A 25,310-nucleotide genomic window follows, 5' to 3' on the forward strand; every position below is an offset into this window, starting at 1 on the left:
CATTCACCTAATAAACACCTACACCAAGTTTGAACATTCTAGCTGAATTGAAAGAAGACTTATTGTGTCCCGAAAAGTGTGACGAACAGACAAAAGCCCACACTGAAATCTGTTTGCAGGCAAATGTTTAAATGCTTGCGCGGTAGATCACAAGATTTGTCATTTAGTCAAGCGGTTTCAATTCCCCCCATTGCCTGTCCAACCTATTGGGTTTTCTGCACCCCCTCCCTCTGCTAAGGACCCCTAGGTGCAAGTGAATTTTTGACATAACATTGAATCATGTTAGTCACAAAATGACCTGGTTTGTGTAGATTCTCCAAAATCTGTTAAAACCTTCCGTTCTCAAGGTTTTCAGAAAAGGGGACTAACTCCAGAATGGAAGATTGCAAAAAGCCGAAAATCAATAGGGTTTATAACAACATCCTTTCGTGACCAAAATTCTATCAAAAACTGTAGCCAGCCAATTATCAATTCTCACTAGGTGTAGCATTCAGTTAATGGCCACAGAAAATACACAATAATATACAGCTCTAGTTTTTGATTTGTTCTATTGGGGACTAGTTACTGTACAATTTATAATGACATATTACATGTCTGGTCGAGAATATCCCCAGGAGAGACATTAAACATAACAAATACAGTTAAGTTATTTACACTTTATTTGATGATATACATTAAATATTTCATACATACATAGAAAAACAGAACCAGTATGAGGATTATAGTATAAATTAATAGTAGTTCACTATCTTGTTTTATATGCACTGATTTGAAAGCACTCACACGATTTCTTTCCAAACATAGTATATATCAATAATAAAAATAATGAATTATGTACAATAATGAAATACACTATAAACTTTATCCGTTTTATATTTTTGTGTTTAGATTCCCCATTTCACCAGGAAGGTTATTTTAGATTACATAAATTATTTATTGTTTATACAAACATTGATGTTATTTATTGACTATACATTGATGTTATTAATCAACACTAATCCTAAAGTAATAGTGATTTAATCAGTATAAATTAAAGAGGCATTATTTAAGATTTAGATAAAGAGCCGACAGTTCCCGCTAAACAGATAAAAAAGAAGATAATGAAAAGGGAAAATATTGACAGTTTCAGCAAAATTCCGTCATTCTGAGTGAGCTAAGTTATCGCTGTTAGAAAAACAGTGTAGTGTTGTCAAATTCCATACTTAAATTAAATCATTAACATTAATCGTATTTAAATCTGTTGAAAATCAGGAGTTGATTATGGTCTTGGTGAGTTAATAAATGTTTAAATAATAATTTATGTAACATTTAAGGCATATAGACCTAAAATAGGCAGATTTATCTCTTGAATAATGCCTTTTTTACATGTCCCACTTCCATGATAAGTACTGCGCGATCATATATATTAAAGTCTAAGAGAATTCCGACAAACACCACCTCTATCTTTCAGGGCTTTTCCCTCAAATATTACATTTTGCGGGCAAACTGATATTTAATTATTTACAACATATATTTATATACCTTATTTGAATTATTTCTAGTGTAGTTTACAATTACATTTTTCTCAAATATTGTAGTTTGATGCATTTTTTTTTTAATGAATAATTTACACTATGTATATCCTTATAAGAAATATTTTCTATAGTGTAGCTCATTTCAAGATAATCATTAATCATACATTGGAATTTTGAAACATCAATCCAGAAAGTCTATGCAAATATGTTAATGTTCAATCTGTATGGCTACATAATTATTATAATCCCACTAGAAATGATTTAAAATAGGATAGTTTTTCATGAAATATCTTACATGCACTGATATGAAATATGTTTTACACAATATACAAATTATTTACAGCATTACAATTTACAGTAACAAGATATATTGAAAATATGAACAAGACAAAATTTCTGAAAGTCAAAAATATAGCTCAATATGTCACATTGTAATAGACTTAATATTGATAACCGTTTTATTACAGAAAAAATAACACTTTATACAAGTACAACAATACAGCAATTTTGTAATATGTTTTATGTACATCTATATACAAGCGTTATAGTGATTTTATTCTTTATCACTGTCATCATCATCAACAGGGGAATAACTTGGACTAGTAGGAGAATATTTAGGAGTTGTTGGTGTATAGGTTGGACTGGTTGGGGAATATTTTGAGCCTGGAGTATAAGTAGGACTGGTTGGAGTGTATCTAGGACTAGTTGGGCTATATGAAGGACTCGCAGGCGAGTACTGCGGACTTGAAGGAGAGTAGGTAGGAGAGGCTGGTGAATACTGCGGAGAGCTTGGACTGTATTGAGGTGAGCCAGGACTGTAATCGGGTGATGCTGGGCTGTATTGCGGAGATGTGGGTGTATAACTGGGCGATGTGGGAGAATATTTTGGACTGCTGGGAGAATAAGATGGACTTGTTGGAGAATATTTGGGGGAGGTTGGGGTATACTGTGGAGAGCTGGGAGAATAAGATGGAGAGGCAGGGGAATATGAGGGACTAGTAGGACTATATTTAGGACTACTAGGAGAGTAGCTTGGACTACTCGGGCTATAACTGGGGCTAGATGGTGAGTAGCTAGGTGAACTAGGGCTATAAGACGGGCTAGTAGGACTGTAGGAAGGACTTGTAGGACTGAAACTTGGACTTGTAGGAGAATAAGATGGTGAGGAGGGGGTATAATTTGGAGAACTGGGAGAATAACTTGGACTGGTAGGAGAGAAAGAAGGGCTAGTGGGAGAGTACGATGGGCTAGTGGGGGAATAAGATGGACTAGTTGGTGAGTAGGAAGGACTGGTAGGGCTATAAGAGGGAGATGTTGGACTGTATGAAGGACTTGTTGGAGAGTAGGAGGGAGATGTTGGAGAATAAGATGGACTAGTAGGGCTATATGATGGACTTGTGGGGGAATAAGACGGGCTTGTTGGCGAGTAAGATGGAGATGTTGGGCTGTAAGAAGGACTTGTTGGGGAATATGAAGGAGATGTTGGACTGTATTTGGGAGATGTAGGAGAGTAGCCAGGACTTGAAGGAGAGTAGGACGGGCTGGTAGGTGAATATCCTGGACTCTGAGGTGTCATGGCTGGAGAACTTGGCATATAGGATGGAGATGTTGGTGAATAGCTTGGTGACATACCTCCATGAGGACTTGGAATGTAAGGACTGGATGGGGATCCAGGAGAACCAGGTTGTGGTGACCAAGCTGGACTGTAACCAGGACTGTAACCACTTTCACTAGCAGCTGATGGTGAGAAACCTGCTGCACCTGGTGTCATACCACTACCAACACCTGGTGACCAAACACTAGCATAAGCTGGTGTAGCACCTGTATTCCATGGAGTCATCTGTGGTGTCATACCAGCTGTAGGACTACCAATACCACCACCAAAATATATTCCTGTTCCAGCACCTGTAACACAACCATATTTCTTTTTATTTTTTCAATGTAAAAAATAAGTATTATATTATTGTGGTCACCAAACTTAAAATATATTTTACATGTAGTCTAAAACTAATCAGCTTAACCATTGTTTTCATATCAGTGTTGAAATAAGACATAATTAAAGTGATTAATAGTGTACATAAATAATAATATTTACCTCCTAATCCCATGCCTTGATCAATATTTGATGGAATCTCCATACCATGTTTACATTTCTCAGCATCTAATAGAAGTTCAAAACAACCAGTACCAATCTTAGCTAACTGACCCAACATAATATTCTCTGATACACCTTTCATAGGATCAAATTCGCTGTGTACAGCAGCTTCCATCAAAATATCAACCTGCAAACAGTACATTATTTATATATAGGTCACTTTTCAGTATTGGGCACTTTTCCTATAACTTTAGATAAATTCCATTTATAATTAAAATTTTGAGATCTGAAGCTTTTAGTCTATCTAACCCATACAACTGTTTTAAGCAGCACAGTTCAAATATTAGACGAATGTCATGGCCCATGGCGAGCTCCCAGCAGTGCACTTTGCCGATGATTAGAGCTGTACATGTGGTCTTTGTTTATTTCGTCTGCTAAATTTAGATAGCCATGACTGGCCAAATCTTATTTTAGTAATCCAGCCACCTTGGTGTGTTTTCTGCCGCAGGAAATACATTTACAACCAAAAGATCAAATCTGGATCCCGACACGGCCGACCATCTATTCTTACGCGAGGTTTTTAAAAACAAAAAGCTGCAGCTAGTTTGAGCTAGTAATCAATTAAAACTTGTTGTTGGAACAATTTATCTGCGTTTCCTTCATATGGTGACATTTATTACGGCTTGTATAAAACTTGTAGTGGTAAAGTTTTCCACGCGATAGTTTGATTATTTTGATCCGACCCCTGTCTGGGCAATGTCGGCATTTTCACAGGTTGTTTTTATCGAAATATAAATAAAAGGATTGATCATTTCAAAAAAATTGGTTCAGATAAATAAAATTTAATTAAACTCAAGAAATGATTTTTCTTGTGTATAAAACGAGATATTTGGAGATATTTATTTACAGTGGGCCACCCTAACAGATGACAAAAAACGTATTCAAAAGCACTGTCTTGATATTAAATAATTTAAAAATGCCTTCAGGAAAAAATTAGAGTGATATAACAAATATCATAGTAATATCATATCTAGTTGTCATCATTAGGCGTCATTCTAACTATATATGTTTAACAAGACTACATTCTAACTTACCGTTTCTTCAAAAGAACATCGAGCCAAGGCACCAGTTTCCTGTCTGTTAATACCGTGACGAGTGATAGCCATTAAATGACCTTTAGCCGTCATAACATCACACAACAAAGCCAAATGTCGGTAGTTAACATAAGAACCATCAAAAGAGATAACATGGTTCATTTCTCTTTCAATAGCTTTACGTACAGCTTCTATACCTAAGGACTGAAAAACATTAACCACAGAATATTAAAACACAGAATTTCAATCATGATATGAACAAATTGACATGACATTTTCCTTAGGAAGTTTTGTTATACAACAGTCTTAAATTAGATTGTCCTGGCAACCATTATAGAATTATTTTGTAAAGCTTTATAATGACGATGAAATCTATTAGATTCCTACTTTTGGGGTAGATATATTTTCTTTAATAAATTATTGAAGACTTAAATACTTGGTTCTTGGCCTAAATATTTAACACACACACCGACAATATATCAACATTTTTGTGGATCAGAAAATATGCGCATTGAATTGTTTTCAGAAACTGAGAATTCTCGATTTCAGAATCGATCAACATTTCATCATTTCCACTCAAAACACTAAATAAAGAAAACTTACTCCAAAGACTTCTACGATATCATTAGAGTAGGTTCTAACAGGATCGACATCTCTTTCACTTAATACTTTATTTAAAGCTGTACCATCAGTTTCTAATATCCATTCAGCTATAGCTTTAAATTCACCTTTCTCTGTTATCTGTATTCTCTTCTTATCATCAGTTGATGGCAGATGCATGTAAACCTGAATACATCATATTTTAACAATTGAATGTTGAGATTGTCCAAATATTTCAAACATTAAACAGTTCATATAGATACACCAACACAGATTTGTAGACATAATTTTTGATTTTATTTACCACAACTGACGTCTATTACCCTTTCTTTCGGTTTTGAAATAATTTTTTGTTTTATTTACTGCAAGTCTGTTCAATGAAGTCAAACTATCAAGTACAAATTCAACAATACTGAGTTTTTAATATTGATATAATGTACCTTGCAGATGGCTTCTATTCCTTGTAAAGACATGTCTGATAATAAATTAGCTTCAATACATCGTAAAAATACATCATCTTCCATCTTATCTACTACATCTTCTTCCTGTAAATCACATATTAATCATATTCAAAAATACAGAAAAGAGCCATTACTGGTTGCATCACAAATGCTTCGATTCCAAGTCTGTAATAATTTGCTGAATTTAACATTTACATTTTTGTTTTACAACCATATCAATAAGCTTTACTGTTTTAAGTCAATTGCTATAATTTCATTCCATAAATATACATATTTCAAAATGCATTATGTAGAGTTGAATTAACATGACCTGCCCATAATCAACACTCTGGGCCATCACATGGCTCCGATTTTAAGTAGATTAGAACACTGCAAACCATTTAAAAGTTTAATGATAAAATAGACATCGGGACTGAGTACCGGTGCTACGATAATAAACAATCTATGCTACTTTTTGTCAAAACTTCAAACACTCATAAATTAGCATTTCCAATATATTCAATTTTAATTACCTATTTTTGAACTATTATAGCAAGAACGGTTAGCTCTTTATCTAATTCTTACATAATGAATCTTTAACTACATAGATATCTAGACATATTACTTGGGGGGAAAAGGCGATTTTGAGAGTTTGGTAATACATTTGATTTTATTAGCTTTTCAAGTAGATCCCATCATTCTTCTCACAAAACTATTTACAGATTTTTGACTTTTCTGGGAAGGAAGGTTTTTCAAAGCTTTAAAAAAGTCATTTTTGGTGTATTTTGTGATGCTATGTTGCATTTCATAGTAAAATTATCAAACGTTTAGATATAAATTCATGCAATACCACTTTAAGGCTAATAATGTTTCAATTTTCACATTTCTGTAACTATTACTCCAATTTCACCAGCAACTCCAAAATACATAGGTTTTCTCAAAAATAACATTTTGCCAAAAGTGATTTTGGTCAATTGTCATAGCAACCAAAATGGAAAAAAATGCAATTTTTGACCATTTTCAACACTATTTACCATAACCCAACATGTCATCACCACATTTTAAAGTAAGTGGTTTAAAATATTTTAAACCGATGTAATATCAAATGATGTCATAACATGGCAAAACTACACGATTTATATTCCACAAAATCTACCCTTTGTATACCATTTTCAAGTGTGTGCCGTGCGCACTTAACATGCTCAGATTTTGTTGATTTTAATAGCATCGAAAGAATAAATCGATCTCTCAATTGGACGGGGGTGCTATATTGACAAATTGCCTCAAAATGATTGTGTGAATTAAGTGTTTAACTTGTAAAAAATGCATTTTATTTTGAAATGCCAACAAAGCACCCTCGACCGATTGAAAGATTGTTCATTTATCTAATGCTATTAAAGTGAAAAAATAAAATTAATAATAAGTGCGCTCGCCAAGCACTTGAAGTGCGGTACCCTTGTTTAAAAACGTGACAAAACTTTTCAACTTAACGTCAAAACACGGGAAATTAACATTTTTCAACTTACGTTTATGAAATTAATAAAATGAACACTTGTATAAAAAGTATATCAACCAAAAGAACAGGATATCTGCTTCCAAAATTATTACAAAAGATTAATTAGCCACTGTTTGACGTTAGTTGAAAAAGGGTTACAAATCAGGGGAAAAAACAAAAAAGCGTGCAATGGAGCTGTGACACCTAATAGTAATATTACACTGTTCTTAATGAGGTTATTGATATGATAACATCTTATCCTATAGAAAATAAGTTTTCACCTCTTGGAATTTGCTTTCATCTGAATTCATAATTCGTATTCTCAATACCAACTTTTCAGCATTATCATCATTGAATATACAATTCAAGTCATCACCAAAACCTAAAATTATAAATGACTTTTACAATATACGACAATGGTCTCTCCCTTATTTGTTAAGCATATCATAATTTGTGTAAATCAGATAATATGCGCATTGAATTATTTTCAGAAACTGAGAAAATTCTAAATTTCAGAATCGATCAACATTTCATCATTTTCACACATCAAAATGAAAGAAAAGAAAAATTATGAAACCCCCATGAACTTACCAGCTGTAATTTTTTCTGAGATCTGTTCCATGGTCAGTTTTTTATCTGTCATACGTTTTCTGTCCAATTCAATACGTAATAACCATCCTGAAATTCTTGATGCATCAAAATCTGGCATTTCATAATAAACACTGACCCATTCCTGGTCTTCAGCTATAACTGTGTTCATAGGATCTGAGTCATAATATATAGCAGTATTAGCAGTTACTTTACGTAACGTTGTATGTTCCAAACGACATAATACATCCTGAAAAACAAACATAACTGATATTAGATACTCCTAAAAGCTTGACCACTATTGCTAGGAAAAAAACCCAATGTTTTCCAGACAAGACATGCCCACATGCAAGAGATGGATAGTGAACTAGCTAAAAACAAAAGTAATTTTTTGTACAATCAGGGGCCATAATCCAGAAAGTTATGGTCTGAAATGCGAAAAGATCTTTGGGATATAAGGTATATTTTAAGTTTCATCAAAACCGGACAAAAATTGTGACCTCTAGAGAGTCCACAACCTTCGTATTACAGACTTTTATATAATTTGCGTACAAAGAGCAGTCATTTTGTTGGGCAGTTTCACTTTGATTATCCCGAAATTCGAATTCAACCTTCATTACACAATTTGCGTACAAAGAGCAGTCATTTTGTCAGAAGTTTGAACGTTTTTTTTTTTAAATTGGATGATAATTGTGACCTCTAGAGGGACCGCAAGCTAAACCAACATTACGGTGTAAAGGTTTTATTTGAATGTTTTTTTTAAATCGGATAATAATTGTGACCCCTAGAGGGACCACAAGCTAAAAACATAATTTTTCGTACAATCAGGGGCCAAAATTCATAAGTTACGATTTGATATGCACGAATAACGAAAGGAACCAAGACCATTGGGTTATAAATACGCATTTCAAGTTTCGTTAAAATCAGATGAAAATTGTGACCTCTAGAGTCTCCACAAGCTAAAAACTTGATTTTTCATACAATCAGGGGTCATAGCCCATGAAGTTATGGTCCGATACATGCCAATATAGAAAGGAACTGATCTTTGGGAGATAGACCTATATTTCAAGTTTCGTCAAAATTGGATAAAAATTGTGACCTGCAGAGTGTCCACAAACAAATTGTGGACAGATGGAAAGGGGCGACGGCATAATATGTTCATATGAAAATGTGGGCGTATAAAACCAGGATTTTTAATCTGGATCCATCCTATCATAAAGATGATATGGAAATAAAGTCATTTTTCATACCTTAGCTTTCTCAGCATCTCGAGCTGCCTGACCAACAAGATATACTGTAAGTGATGGTGTCTTTGGCTTTTTGGACACATTGATGACCTCTTTCAATCTGGGTACACCAAGGGTTACATTTTTAGCAGACACACCAGCATAATGGAAAGTGTTCAATGTCATCTGTGTGGCAGGTTCACCCAGGGACTGAGCTCCTAAAGCACCCACCATCTCACCAGGATGTACCTAAAATACAATTAAATTCTATTACAGTTCCTCCATTTACACTTACATCTAATTGATCAGAATGCAGAATATTTTAGTTAGATTAATTCCAAATCTACAATATCAATTCATGGTATCAAAGTATCTTGACAAATTTCAAATCTCTCCGGTCATTTAAGCTATAAATGCAGCTCAGTGAGACTTACCTGGGCTTGCTGAAATTTAGCTTCAATTTCACCAATTAGCCACTCAAAAGCTTCAGTGGACAATCTGAATTCTTCAGAAACACGTTTACAACACAGGGTAGATCTGATAAGAATCTTCATGAGAATTGTAGCATTGGCATTGGCTTGTATTGACAATCTATCGCTACCAGCTACAACATTTAATCTATTACATAAATCACGTACACCTGAAATATTTCAATAATTTAGATTACAACTTTAGGCTACATACACAAAATTCTGGTTCTCAGACAATTCTTCAAGAAGGTTTTTATTTTTGTGAATAAATGACTATCACAATAATACCATTTAAAGATTCTCCATTTATCTCATCAGTTGACTCATGCTGTTTATAGGAATTCACTTACATAATTACTAATTCTTGTGTTATATATTTAAAATTTACTACATGCCAAGATGAATTCAAGCTCATTTACAATCGGTACCTAAATATCAGATTATGTAGTTCTAATGTGAATGCTGCTTCTTTTATCTCGCATCTTCATGGAGTACAACTTAATTCATTTTTTTCTCATTACTAATCATCCACGAAAGAATGGACGTCAAAGATCTCTAAGAACTAAGACGAATCAATGGTCGGCATTTCCTAAGAACAACAAGCCAACAGTGAGGCTGATGTCCCCCGCCGAAATAGGAAAATAATTAGAGGACACATATAAATTTATCACAAATTATCTTTTACAAAGTATTGAACAATCAAACAGTATATCTTTACTTATAGTCTAAGCATACAATGTTTTTGATGGAATAATTATAGCATATTAAGGGGAAAACATGCTCTATGCCTACAGATCTAGAGTTTGGTTGTATCAACGGGTCTATTTTCCATCTTGCTGCAAGTTGTGCAAAGTTCACTGTTTTCTTTCTGTCATTAAATGTCAATTCATTATTGCATACTACATATTTAACTAATTTATAATAGTTTCTTTTTCAATTTGTTTTTTCTGCTTACCCTAAGCGGAACGGACAGACAGACAAACAGACAGACGGACGAACCCATTTTAATAGTTCCCTGCTTTCTTCGAAAGGCGGGGGACAATCAAAGTAGGAGAGTTATTGTTTTCCAAAGTCTCGACCAATCAAATTGCGTATCGCTCTGCTTACCCTGAGCAGAAAATGCTCATTATCAAACTTAGTCAAGGTATTACTGTAATGAAACTATACACCAAGTTTCATCAATCTCACTTAATTAGAACTAAAGTTATCGTGTCCCAAAGCATCAACCAATCAAATTGCTTATCTCTGCTTACCCTAAGCGGAAAATGCTCATCTTCGAACTCCATCAAGGCATTGACCTAATCAACACATACACCAAGTTTGAACATTCTAGCTCAATTAGGAAGAGAGTTATCGTGCCCCAAAGTATCAACCAATCAAATTGCTTATCTCTGCTTACCCTAAGCGGAAAATGCTCATCTTCGAACTCCATCAAGGCATTGACCTAATAAACACATACACCAAGTTTGAACATTCTAGCTCAATTAAAAGTTATCGTGTCCCAAAGCATCAACCAATCAAATTGCTTATCTCTGCTTACCCTAAGCGGAAAATGCTCATCTTCGAACTCCATCAAGGCATTGACCTAATCAACACATACACCAAGTTTGAACATTCTAGCCCAATTAGGAAGAGAGTTATCGTGTCCAAAGCATCAACCAATCAAATTGCTTATCTCTGCTTACCCTAAGCGGAAAATGCTCATCTTCGAACTCCATCAAGGCATTGACCTAATAAACACATACACCAAGTTTGAACATTCTAGCTCAATTAGGAAGAGAGTTATTGTGTCCCAAAAAGTGTGACGGACAGACAGACGGACAGACAGAAGGACAGACAGACGGACAGACAGACAGACAGACAGACAGACAGACAGACAGACAGACAGACAGACGAACCCATTTTAATAGTCCCCTGCTTTCTTCGAAAGGCGGGGGACAATGAGTCAATTTACAATTGTCCAGTATCATTTATATGACGGTCATTAAGATTCATCAGGGTTATGTACTTGATTGTAATAGTGCCTTCCGGTTTTAACACAAGATGTTCACTGGTGTTACTTTCCTTTGAACCAGGCAATATGAATGAGCTTCCAAACATAAAACTCACCTTCTATAACCTTGACAGGAGATAGATCAGTTTGTTTTCTTTTATCAATTCTGAAGATCTTTTGAGCATTCCAGATCATTCTTTCTAAATTACATGGCAAGACAATTTTACTATCACCAGTAGGGAAAATCTGTCGTAAGGCATTTCTATCTTCTCTTAGCTGTTCCCATTCTCTTTCGATCTCTGCTAAAGATGCTGAATCACTGACAAGATCTTTAACAATCACCTCTGCTAAACTTTGACGTAAAGATCTAAAAATAAATCCAAGAAATTAGAGTTAACTGATCTTAAGAACACATCTTTTTCAGAATTTTTTTTCTTTTCACTTGTTCAGTGCAATGAAGACCAAGTTGTCTGCAGCAAAAATAAAGAAAACAATCTATTATTTTTAGGATTGAGATAAAAAGAAAATCAAATAGATTATTTAATCTATCAGAGTAGGTGTACAAGGCTGTATTTGATTTGATCATTTAATCATCTATCATTCCTGTTCGTTTCATAATATCTGAATGTTCAATTCAGCATAATTGTCTGTCATATACAGATGAAATAGAATCATTGATGTGTCCACATTTACAAAGTCTTACCTTTCATTTGTTGGATCAAAATGAAATCTTTTTTCAAAAGCAGCATCTGATGGTTTAAGTGTAGTCATGTTCTGGAATTCTACATGAACACCATCTAGACCGTCTTCACCATACAATAACTGTGCCATGTGTTCTACTTGATTACGTACAGTACCATCGTATTTAACCATCACACTTTCCATAGCTTTAATCAAACGTCTTTGAATATAACCTGCCAGTGGAAGTAAAATATTGATGATATATTAAACAATTAAATAAAATTTTCGTCTTTCACTAGTAAAATTTGGGCTAGACTGATTCCCATAAATTGTAATATTGATTCCTATAAATAGTAATACTGATTCTAATAAATTGTAATGTGTGATGTTTCTATGTAGTTGGCTACAAATTTGCAATATATACTGAGCGCCATGGAAAACGCATCACTTTTTTTTCCCAAATATTTTATTACTAGGTGGTTTTGTGTGGTTTTGTATGTATAATATTATGCAATACTATGAACTATTGTTTCACACAATGCTCCCAAATGCAAAAAATATCGGCCCGTGTGCAAAAAAAAAAATTGCACGAGATGCACATGAAAAACCCAATATTCACGTGCAGCATTGTGTGTGAGCCCTTTAAAAGCATGTTTTCAACTTAATGTGCAGTACATGAACTGTGAAACATCAATCTGTCGTAATTACTGAAAATCAACGAAATGAAGCCATGGGAATGTCCAGGGCTGGCATGTCTACACGTGCTATTGCCAGACACTTCAATTGTCATCAGTCCACTATTGTAAGGTTGGTGGAACGTGTTCGAGTTACTGGATCAACACGTGACCGTCAACGTCCTGGTCCACAACTTGTTACAACCCAGGCTCAAGACCACTACATCTGAGTCACTCTTCTGCGTGACAGATTCTGCCCAGCGACTCAAACAGGTGCAGCAGTCGTCGGAAGACAAGGACCAGTAAGTGCCAACACCGTAACATGTCGTCTAAGAGAAGTAGGACTCCGTGCACGACGACCTTATGTTGGAGCTATCCTCAGGGATCATCACCGTCAGCGGCGTTTGATATGGGCTCAAGGACACCAGACATGGAGAAGAGTAAACTGGCAAAGTGTGCTCTTCAGTGATGAGAGTCGCTTTCATCTTTATCACACTGATGGCCGTCAACGTGTGTGGAGACGTCTTGCAGACTGCTGCGTCTTCAAAACGAATCGATGGGGTGGGGGAAGTGTAATGGTGTGGGGAGGCTTTACATTTCATCACCGGACCGCCCTACACATTTGCAGGGGTCGCGTTAATGCTGTAGCCTACCGTGATGATGGCCCGTGGAGGACACACGCGCTACTGACATCTGTGTCGTACTTTTGGTTTTGACCCCACTGACTTTGTACCCTTGATTACAGATTAAACATCCATAAGTGTACAAATGTGTTGTTATTGATGTGTTCCCATTTGAATATTGTTCACAATAAGAAGCAAAATAAATAAGATATGTTTACAGGATCATTTTGTTATACGAAAAACTAAGTGATGCGTTTTCCATGGAGCTCAGTATAGATTCCTATTAATTTGTAAGTTATACATTGAATTCATAAACCTTGTTGATAACCATGTTACATACCAGTTTCAGCAGTTTTTACAGCTGTATCAATCAGACCTTCTCTACCTCCCATACCGTGAAAGAAGAACTCAGATGGTGTCAAACCGGCTAGATAGGAATTTTCGACAAATCCTCTGGATTCTGGACCATAATCATCTTTAATGAAATGGGGTAAGGTACGATATTTAAAACCAAATGGTATACGTTTACCCTCAACGTTCTGTTGACCTACACAAGCAATAACCTGTAACAAACAATAATTCAATTTACTTATCTTCATCCGATTCAAACAAAGTAAAAAAGTCAATTTCAGATAGTATGATGCATTTAATCTCAGAGTGCTTGTAAAGAATATTTACCATTTTAAATGAGACAAACCTACCTGTGAGATATTAATTTTAGATCCTTTGGATCCAGCTACTACCATAGCTTTGAAGTTGTTAAATTCAGACAAGGACTTCTGAGCTTTTCCTCCTGTCTTGTCTCGAGCATCGTTCAGAATTCTGTTGACTTGATTTTCAAATGTTTGTCGTAGAGTATTACCAGGAGATGGTTCTAAATCATCATTATGAGCTTTCTCAATAACATCTATCACCTCAGCCTAAAAATAATTAACGTTTCATTTTAAACAAAATTCATAATGGATCACCTAATTCTACCTAGCATGATGAAAATAATTAGTAAATTGGTTGATTTAATATCTAGAACATACCTTAGCTTTTCTAATAGCATCCTGGATATCAATATAGGTCTGTGGATCAGCAATGGTATCACCAATACCAATACTATGGCCTTCTATCAGTAACCAGTTATTAATAACTGTTTGAATATTACCATAAAGTTCTCCAGCAATCTCAAAACCCAGTTCCATAAATACAATATGAGCCAAAGAACCAGATGAGGTTCCCAGTGTCTTTTTACATAAAATACCACTTATAAGTTCACCATCTTCTATTAATACCTACAATCATATGTATACATACAACTATTACTCTAAAATCTTAATGTAAAGCATATATACGTAGACCATAAATATCAATAGATCAGAAATTTATGCGCATTGATGTTAATTTCAGAGAAAGATAAAACCCTCTTCAAAATCGATCAAATTTCATCATATCCATTCCAATTTCTGATTTATATATAACATATAGGCTATCACCTCCACATAAAAAAAGAATAAAGGTTTAATTAAATGTATTATAAAGGTTTGATTTCATTTCGTGGTCCGGGGGTTAAAATTTTTATATTAGCAGATCCAATGTGTAATAAACGACCTAACAATTTTTTGTTTCAGAGTTTGGTGGAGATGGCAATCAGTTTTATTGCTCATGTAAAATGTCTTGTTCTCATTGTTCCGATTTCAGTGTGAGCACTATCATTTATTTGCAACACGTAGAAAGCCCTGTCTGCTTCACCTGTATCAAATAATGTATAGAATGTCCCTGAATGGAAAATACAGTACATAATGTCTATACAATACCTTTGTATCTCCAGGTGAAATCCATTTATACGGTCCACTATCTTCATCATCAGGATGAGTACTGTGTGTACGGATACAATTTACACGACCAGGTATAATTAGAGAGAACAATTGTTTTCCTGTCCATAATGGTGATGGTTTTAAAATGGCAGGTTGTGGCATTCTTCCATCCCATATAGGTAAAAACATGACCAGTTTCATCATCTCAGCCTAGAATAATAAACAAAACAAAAATACTTATGACTATACATTGTCCTGATAGAACTTTCTCTGCCAACATGGAACCCCAGATTACCAAGCCAATGTCAAACTCTTTTCTGCTATGTTCTTCATAACTATATGTTTCATACAAAAAAGATAATTACCCTGTCTAAAAATACATCTCTTTTTGTCATTTTTCTAACAGCTGTCAATGTATCTTGTACAATACCCATGACTGGTCTGTTAGACTGGGGTGTAATAATCATCCGAGGTACAGCAGCTAGATTTAAAATCTCAGCTTTAGTTTCCAAAGACTGAGCTAAATGTAGATTCATTTCATCACCATCAAAATCAGCATTGTATGGAGATGTTACACTGAAACAGATGTAAAACAATTTATATGATTACATATCAAACATGTTCAGCATTCTACAACATACTGAATGTTTTCTCCTTACATACTTATTTCAAACATTAATAATAATAATAATAATAATATTTATATAGCGCTGTAACACCACACCTCAGTATGCTCGAAGCGCATTAAAAAGTTATCTCACTACGAGTTATATATAGCGTCTAAATAACTAAGTTTTTATTCTTGATTTGAATATATCTAGTGATGAGGAACTTATGATATCTTCGGGTAGTTCATTCCACAAAGCAGCTGATGTATAACCAAACGATCGCGCACCAAATGTTTTTAAATTGATGTCAGGTTTATATAAACGTGATTGCTTTGAAGATCTTAGCATTCTGTTCGGCACATATTGTACTGTGAGATCTTGAATGTAATCTGGAGAGGTTTTGTGGACTGATTGGTAGGTGAGCGACAGAATTTTATAATCAATCCTTTCACGAAGTTGTAGCCAATGCAACGATTTCAATACTGGAGTAATGTGTTCTCGCGGTTTAGTTCTGGTCACAATTCTGGCTGCTCTGTTCTGTAATTTTGGTAATTTGGATAACTGCTCCAATGACACACCAGTTAGTAAGCTGTTGCAGTAATCTAATCGTGACATTACCAAAGATCTGATTAAAATTGCTGCGGATTCATTTTTCAGAAAATGACGAATTGCACCTATGTTTCTCAAGTGAAAATTGCAGATTGAGCATAAATAACTAATGTGTTTCTCCATAGTTAGTCCAGAATCCAGGAAGACACCAAGATTCTTCACAGTATCAGAAAAATATATGGTGGACTGGCCGATGTTAAGAACATCTGCGTGGCTCTTTTTTAGTCTTTGCGTTGGAGCTACTAACAAGGCTTCAGTTTTTGAATCGTTTAACTTAAGCATGTTTGAGGACATCCAAGTTTTGACTGCATCAATACAAGATTCCATGTTCAGACATACAGACTTTTGGTATTGAAGATCGGTATGGAAACTATCAATAAGTTGAGTGTCATCTGCATAGGCGTGGTAATCAACATGCTTCTCGCGAATAACCTTGCCTAGTGATCGTGTGTACATGGTGAAAAGAATGGGTCCCAAAACAGATCCCTGGGGGACACCACACGAAATAAATAAACTACCAGAATTCACCTTGTTTATTTCTACGCATTGTTTCCTGTCAGTCAGATATGATGAGAACCATTTCAAGACACTATTGTCTAAACCGTATTCCAGTTGCAGCCGATCAAGCAGTATTCTGTGGTCTATGGTATCGAATGCTGCAGACAGATCTAGAAGCACTAGCAAACCGATATTTCCAGCATCGACAGACATCTTTATTTTATCAAGAACACAAATTAGGGCGGTTTCAGTGCTGTGGGCTTCTCTATAAGCTGACTGATATTTGTCAAGTAGTCCAAACGAGGTGAGATGCTCAACAAGTTGTATTTTGACTGCTTTTTCTAAAACTTTGGAAAGGAATGGCAAATTTGAAACAGGGCGATAGTTGTTAAACACCTCAGAATCCAATGATGGTTTTTTAAGAAGGGGTTTTACAACAGCCCTTTTGAAACATTTAGGAACAGTTCCGGAGTTTAGACTTTGATTAATGATTTTAGTAATGATAGGCAGAATCACATCCAATATTTTGAGAAGGAACTTTGTAGGGAGAACATCTAGTTGGCAAGAGGTTGGCTTCAAATGTAGAATGATGTTTTTAACATCCGCTTCAGTGGAAAGTTTGATATGTTCAATACCTTACAGCAGATCGATAGTGTTTTTATTAAAGGGAAAAACACACAACAGGTATCATTTACCTATTCCTTGATCTGTGTTCATGTATTGCATGGAGTGGATCAGAAATATGCGCATTTGTTTGATTTCATTAAAGATTTGAAAATCTTCAAAATCGATCAACCTTTCATCATATCCATTACTTGCCAAATTTATATTACAAGACATTTCATGTCTTCTTTACCCATACCAAGATTGAAACCTGTGAGTAAAGAGTCCTCACTGCACAAATTCATAACTGAAAGAACATACCTCAAGTTCATTCTAAACGTAGACCAGGACAAAACTTTAACTTTATGACACATCATAGACATTTTATGTAGTGTTGGCTGTCGGTTGAACACAATAACATCATTATCCTGCATATGTCTTTCAACCTACAATAAAACAGCTTACTTAACAATTCGTTTGTAAATATATTGATATAAAACGTAAAATTACATATATTCGGATAAAATCTCAACAAATTATAAAGGAATGTCATAAAATATTCATTGTGATGTAAAAATAATATTTACCTTATAACCAATCTGTAAATGAAGATCACTGGCTTTAGGATGATATCGTAAATCTATTCTTTCACCATTATCTCGTATAATATACTTAGCACCTGGATATTGATTGGCTCCTCTATTTACCAACTGCTGCATTCTACACAAATAAAACCGATGATTACAGAAATAACTGATTTACTTGCTTACATGTTCAAAATATTGGTCATTATGTGTGGTTTGTGCATTATTAGTCCAAATGTTTTGTATCAATATGTATTACCCACATTGTCTCGCTCAAGACAGTAAAACAGTATAAAATACTATCCTACCTGTGCATGTGACCACCATCTTTTACAAATATGTACCATTCGCAAAATGGCTGTGCAATTATTTGAATTAATGCTACGGCAATATCTAACTAAGAAGAACTTCACATCTGTATTTTGACTACGGTTATGTTAATCATTATTTATCATTTGGAAATTAAACTTTAAATTCATCCCAAATACTTACAAATCAATGTTGAAAGGTGTAACCAGTTCTGGGAATGTGAGATTCTGTGCAATACTTTTAGGTACCCCGACTTGATCAATACGTAAATTAGGATCAGGTGTGATGACAGTTCTACCAGAGAAATCAACACGTTTTCCCATCAAATTACCACGAACACGACCTTCTTTACCCTTTAATCTCTGTTTGATTGATTTAAGTGGACGACCTGATTTTTGAACAGCCTGAAATGAAAATCACAAAAAAACATGGTAAAAAGAATATATACAAAAAAACATTCTTCAATTTACTGTCAATGCTTTATATTTTATTTATTAACGTATTTACAATCGATCTCTGCCTCGCTGGATTAATAGATTAAAGAAAGATCGATTCTAGCTAACATTCATCTATTTGGATGCTTTTAAAAAAAGGTAATAATTTCCAAAAAATTAACCTTGGGTAAACCTGGCATATCATTATCAACAAATGTAGCACAATGAAACTGTAACATCTTTGTATCTTCTAATATAATGTGAGCAGCTGCACCATTCTGTTCATTTCTGTTCAGTTGATTATTAGCTTTGATTATATCTGCCAGTTTGTGGGTCAAATCATCCTAAAAAAAAATCAAAAAAAAATCAAAAATAACAAGCCAACAGTGAGGCTGATGTCCCCCGCCGAAATTGCAAAATAAATAGATGACACATATTAATTAATCGCACATTTATTTTTTTCACTAAGTTTCATCACTCTCTATCAGATAGAATCAAGATTATCTTGTCCCAAACCATCGACAAATGAAATCGATTAGCTCTGCTTAGCTTCAGCTCGAAATGTTAATTATTGAACTCAGTCAAGACATTCACCTAATGAACATCTACATATACATCAAGTTTAAACATTCACCTAATAGACACCTATGCCAAGTTTGAACATTCTACCTCAATTAGAAGGAGAGTTATTGTGTTCCAAAGTTTCTACCAATCAAATTGCTTATCACTCTGCTTACCCTCAGCAAAAAATGTTCATTATCGAACTTAGTTAAGGTATTCATATAATAAATCTATACACCAAGTTTCATCAATCTCACTTAATTAGAACTAAAGTTATCGTGTCCCAAAGCATCAACCAATCAAATTGCTTATCTCTGCTTACCCTAAGCGGAAAATGCTCATCTTCGAACTCCATCAAGGCATTGACCTAATCAACACATACACCAAGTTTGAACATTCTAGCTCAATTAGGAAGAGAGTTATCGTGCCCCAAAGTATCAACCAATCAAATTGCTTATCTCTGCTTACCCTAAGCGGAAAATGCTCATCTTCGAACTCCATCAAGGCATTGACCTAATAAACACATACACCAAGTTTGAACATTCTAGCTCAATTAAAAGTTATCGTGTCCCAAAGCATCAACCAATCAAATTGCTTATCTCTGCTTACCCTAAGCGGAAAATGCTCATCTTCGAACTCCATCAAGGCATTGACCTAATCAACACATACACCAAGTTTGAACATTCTAGCCCAATTAGGAAGAGAGTTATCGTGTCCCAAAGCATCAACCAATCAAATTGCTTATCTCTGCTTACCCTAAGCGGAAAATGCTCATCTTCGAACTCCATCAAGGCATTGACCTAATAAACACATACACCAAGTTTGAACATTCTAGCTCAATTAGGAAGAGAGTTATTGTGTCCCAAAAAGCGTGACGGACAGACAGACGGACGGACAGACAGACGGACAGACAGACGGACGGACAGACAGACGGACGAACCCATTTTAATAGTCCCCTGCTTTCTTCGAAAGGCGGGGGACAAAAATTATAAGGATGTGACACAATCTGATTGAAACAAAGATTCTATTTCGTTTCGTTTTTTATAGTTCAAAATTTTGTTTTAGTACACTAGGATCTGGAAGAGTTATATAACCTGTGTTCTGGATGATGTGAGGGGTTAGCCAATGAAACAGTCTGTTACGGCGAGTTTTTGACATTAGGTGCACAGAATTGTGGGTAACCCACTAGATGGATCAACGCCGATTGTTTCATCAAATCTCTGATGTCATAGGGTCAAAAGCCACTTGTATGACTTCTCACGTAACCTTCCACAACAACCGGTCAGATCTTCATGTAGTAGTAGATGTCATCAAAAGTATAATATAACAGGATAATTTGACTACCAAACCAAAACCTCACATATTTCAACAGTTATTCAGCCTTGCTGAAACTAATTCCACATTTACTACCTGAATTAATCTTCTTTAATATGAAAGGGCTTGCCCATCGTACAATGGATAGTTGTTACCAAACAAATAGATTTTTTCTTTTTAATTTTTAAGAAAACGTAGTACATTTCTGAAATTTGGTTTAAACTTTTAATCAAGTTGAGTTTGCGGCTCATGTTTCGTGGTAATGAATCGTTGCTCACGTAAAGCGAATATGGGTGAGTAAATTTAACCACTCACCATACTTGTGCAAGGTTAATTTTGCTTTAGTGCTTCACTGCATGCCATCATTTTCTTTGTGGATATGAAATTGCTTATTCACTTAATGGGATATCTTGTCTTCAAATAAATCTTTTTAAACATGCATACTAAATATACTAGGTACTAACCTGATTTCTTGCTGATCCAAACATGACAACAGCTGGTCTTACGGCCAATGGAGGGACAGGAAATACGGTCAGTATCATCCAGTCAGGTCTAGAAAAGCGAGGATCTAAACCAAGTATGAGACACTCCTCATCGGAGATGCGTTTAAATATTTCTAGTACTCGCTCTGCGGACAATGTAATTTTTTTCTCTTGGGATTCTTCATTTACATTCTTCCATTCTGCTATTAAATCTAGTGCTGCTTTCTTTATCTTAGGTTGCCATCTACCACAACCACCATGACTCTACAAAACAATATTATATAGATCACAAAGACTGCAAAATTTGTTGGACCCCCAAGGTACTAATAGTTTAATAAGTAATTAAATGAAATGTTAAGATTACTTTCATTTTGACCTATCCTCAACACTGCTCAAGTAGAATGCTTACCTTTGGGAAAAATGAAACAAAATAACTTGCATATGAATTATGATCGTTACCTTTTTAGGTTCTCCATTTTCTTCCTCTTGGCCAGCTTTCTCCATTTCATCACCACCCTCACAAATCTTTCTTACTTTACATAAATCATAAACATGAGCTAATCTCTTTCTAGGATAACCTTTTGACTTTGACAAAATATCTCTGATTTTGGGACTTGACTGAAAGTGAAACATTAACAAAATTAAGTACTTTTCATATCGCTATTAACATCTATTACCTACCTGAATATTTTCACGTGAATCTAATTCAATTAGCAACTTTACTTGAAAATAATAATCTCAACTAAAATTACAGCTCGAGTGGCCAACAACTTTAGATTTACTTTGCCAATTAAATTTAGTCTTATCGATCTATGCACTGTTTGGAATTTTTGAGGTTTTCTTTGAATTGTCTATATTAGAAAGATGTTCTTATACTTACTGTGTCTGCTAATATTTTTGAACAATAAAAACAAACACATCTCAGGATCTTCATAATTTTTGTCATGAAAGCTACATGGTACACAGGTTTGGCTAATTCTATGTGGCCAAAATGGCCTGGACATTCTGTCATGTTTCCGGCACAGGTCTGACATCTTGATTGTCGATCTATGACACCTTGTCTTGGGTCCATCAATCCACATAATTTAGGTCGACCACCTTCTGTTGTTTCTGAATATTTGATTCCACCTTCTGTAACAGACATCCGTCTCTGAAAATAGAAACGTATTAACATTAGTCTAGCAAACTTATTTCAAATGAAACGTAGTGAAAGGCCCTGAAAAGCAGACAATTACAAAAAAAAGATGCTTTGATTTGAATAACTCCATAAGTGCATAAATCACTATTTGAGTAATATTAATTCAACAATGCAACACATGACTAAATATTGATTGAACACCATTTTTGGCATACAATTTTATGGAAAAAATACAGTCAAGAAATAGAATATCTTCGGTGGGGAGTCAAAAGGTTGTATCCGAGTTTTGCGAAATTGTCTAGGAGAGCCCAATATCGCATCGAGGTTAAGAATCAAAATGTCGTACAGATACATCACTTCCAAAATGCATTTAAAATGATGTAGTTCTAAAGTTTCCGCAAATAATACTGTAGAAAAATGAAAGTGTAGCCGTTTAAACAGTATGTAGCTATTCGCACATATCTGGTTAAACATTTAGTGCAGAAATAAGGTGTGAAAGCTAGTTATTTGCCATTTTATACAGCAAAGATCTATCTCGTGAAAAAATTCACCATACCTATTTCAATGGAATCAATGTCATAAATTTCACACTGTAGGGGCTAACAATAATCTCAATTAATACATAATTAACCCTAAAACAATACTGGCTATTTTTTGTTTGAATGTAATGCTTTGGTGGGACTCGAAAGTTGATTTGTTTCAAGGAAATATGACATTTTTGCTCTAAATATTGATACTTTTTGGTAACACCCCATATACAACATTTTGAAACAACATCTACAAAACCCATTTTTATTGGCTTAGAAATACGACAACTAAATTAAAAGATGCGCAAGAAAATTCTCATTCTGAAGAAGCAATGAGAATTTTATAAAATATGCCAGATACCTTTTTGACCCTCCACTGAAGTTATTATAAATGTTAAGAATCTGAGGTGATACTTCCATGAGAAAAATTTGACAATGTACCAAGAGAAATCTAATCATTTTTTAAAGGGGCATTAGGTAAAATGACAGTTCTCGCCATAATAGTTAATAAATATATACATGTATAATGAAAACAGAATATGCCGAAAAATTCCAGTCCAATTACTTCACTCTGAATCGAGATATTTGCGGTTCAATTTTAGGCCAGCCTTGATCGTCATTACTATCGTTGGTACGATAATAAACAAAGTCTTGATTACCGGTATCCATTTTTATGTTGAATTATCCATCACAAAATATATTCAAATCCACTAAATATCGCAGGCTAACAATGGAATCGAGATTTGATTATAATCTGGATAAGTTAATTAATGTCTAATAATTTAGATAACATTTCAGACCTAAAGAAAGACCTGCAATAGGCAGATTTAACTCTTGCATAATGCATGTTTAATAATATCATATCTAAAATCTGTGATCTTCATTTAAGGGATCATTATGTAAAATCCAAGAACTAACCTACTCAGAGAGATATTTTCACCAGTGTTTGTTAAAACTACCTGGTAAACCCCCCCCCCCCCCAAAATGGCTAGGTTGATTTCCCTTAACTAAAACGCCAATCTTGATTATATTTTGGAGAATAAAACTGTTTAATTTTGTTAAAAGCCCTTAACATCCTCTACCTTACGGACGAGCAATTAACTAATTTTACTATTTCAAACAACTTAAACCTGTCAGTCTTTGTATGGAAATGGAGAACAGTGTCCCAAGCTGTATTATACGATGTCTGGATAAAACCAGATTTTTATTTTATAAAAATAACATGTAGTTGAAATTTATCTTTCATTACCAAGTACAGCATGCAGGTTATTGCGAGTCATGCACTGTATAGACCTCTAAAAGAACGGCAATAGATTATCAGGTCACCCAACGAAATAATTGACACAAAATCTTGAAAGAGTTACATGTCCTGATAAGCGGTTTTGATGTTCACGTCTAAATGACTCAATATTTTGAGCTGAAATTTTACGACAGTGTAAATACACCATTCCTCTAAATTTTTGCATTTCATACATACACAGGCTTTTATTTCTGAGACACGGTTAAAATCAGGATGAGATTTCTTATCAAAATGTTATATTTTCATTTGCTTTAAGCATGTCTTGGGCTGGATAAATTCCCAATCAATGTATCCTCGATCTCCATTTTAGAAAGTAACATTGTCAATGTCAATGGAGAAAATTTACTTTGTAGGATGAACTGTTTGAGACTGCACTATTAAACAATTTAAATAGGTTGAAAGAGTTGACAATACTGAAACTGTAGGACACCAGTTGTAACCAGTTGCTAATGTTACAACAGAAGATGTTAATTCGACCAACACCTTGCTTTTGTCATAGATATTGTAAAATTGCAGGATGAATGCGGGTAGTTGTCAGGTAAAAATTAGGCCTACACAACTTTCAGTTTTCAATAATAGGCTTGACCCTACCTATTTCAACTTAATTTTAATTTTACAAAGAACAGCATGCTTCAAATAAGCTATGACACTAAATGTGATTATAATTTCAACAAACAACAAAAATATCAATTTTTAATTCAATCCAGTATTAGCCTATTGTTAGGCAATAAATACTCAGAACATACTATTTCATCTGGTCCTAATATACCAAACTGTACTTTGGTAACAATCTTCAAAGGAGCATTAGAATCGCCTGTATACGCCATTTTCTTTCTCTGCGATAGGACGATAGAAATTCAAAAAAGACAAATATATAAAAATATCGCGACTAAAACTTCTTTTCGGGTCAATTATTCATTTCAGCGGACTATTCCACACATTCCTGTCGCCAAGACTCCAACGGGAATATACAGCGACACGAGAAGTTCCTTATTTTCTAAAGTTCACTTCTCAGTTTTGCCAACTCGTACACTTCGTACGAGTGCTT

At 34.7% G+C, this 25,310-nt stretch overlaps 1 protein-coding gene across 1 annotated transcript; it reads right to left on the reverse strand.

Moving 5' to 3' along the window:
* Positions 1-641: 641 nt before the first annotated feature.
* LOC126828088 (DNA-directed RNA polymerase II subunit RPB1) lies at positions 642-25,299 on the reverse strand. Its single transcript, XM_050557669.2, has 24 exons — positions 25,009-25,299; positions 22,178-22,447; positions 21,757-21,915; positions 21,280-21,561; positions 19,123-19,284; positions 18,690-18,910; positions 18,201-18,333; positions 17,935-18,059; positions 15,661-15,871; positions 15,296-15,505; positions 14,525-14,773; positions 14,195-14,413; positions 13,834-14,056; positions 12,219-12,429; positions 11,632-11,882; positions 9,487-9,692; positions 9,077-9,301; positions 7,830-8,076; positions 7,520-7,620; positions 5,744-5,848; positions 5,307-5,489; positions 4,704-4,907; positions 3,610-3,796; positions 642-3,419 (listed from the first exon to the last, which is right to left on the reverse strand). Exons 1-24 carry the CDS (start codon positions 25,087-25,089, stop codon positions 2,068-2,070), a joined length of 5,817 nt encoding a protein of 1,938 aa, XP_050413626.1. The 5' UTR covers positions 25,090-25,299; the 3' UTR covers positions 642-2,067.
* Positions 25,300-25,310: the final 11 nt, after the last annotated feature.

The sequence above is a fragment of the Patella vulgata genome, chromosome 1 (assembly GCF_932274485.2).
Source record: "Patella vulgata chromosome 1, xgPatVulg1.2, whole genome shotgun sequence".
Classification (NCBI taxonomy): Eukaryota; Metazoa; Mollusca; class Gastropoda; family Patellidae; genus Patella; species Patella vulgata.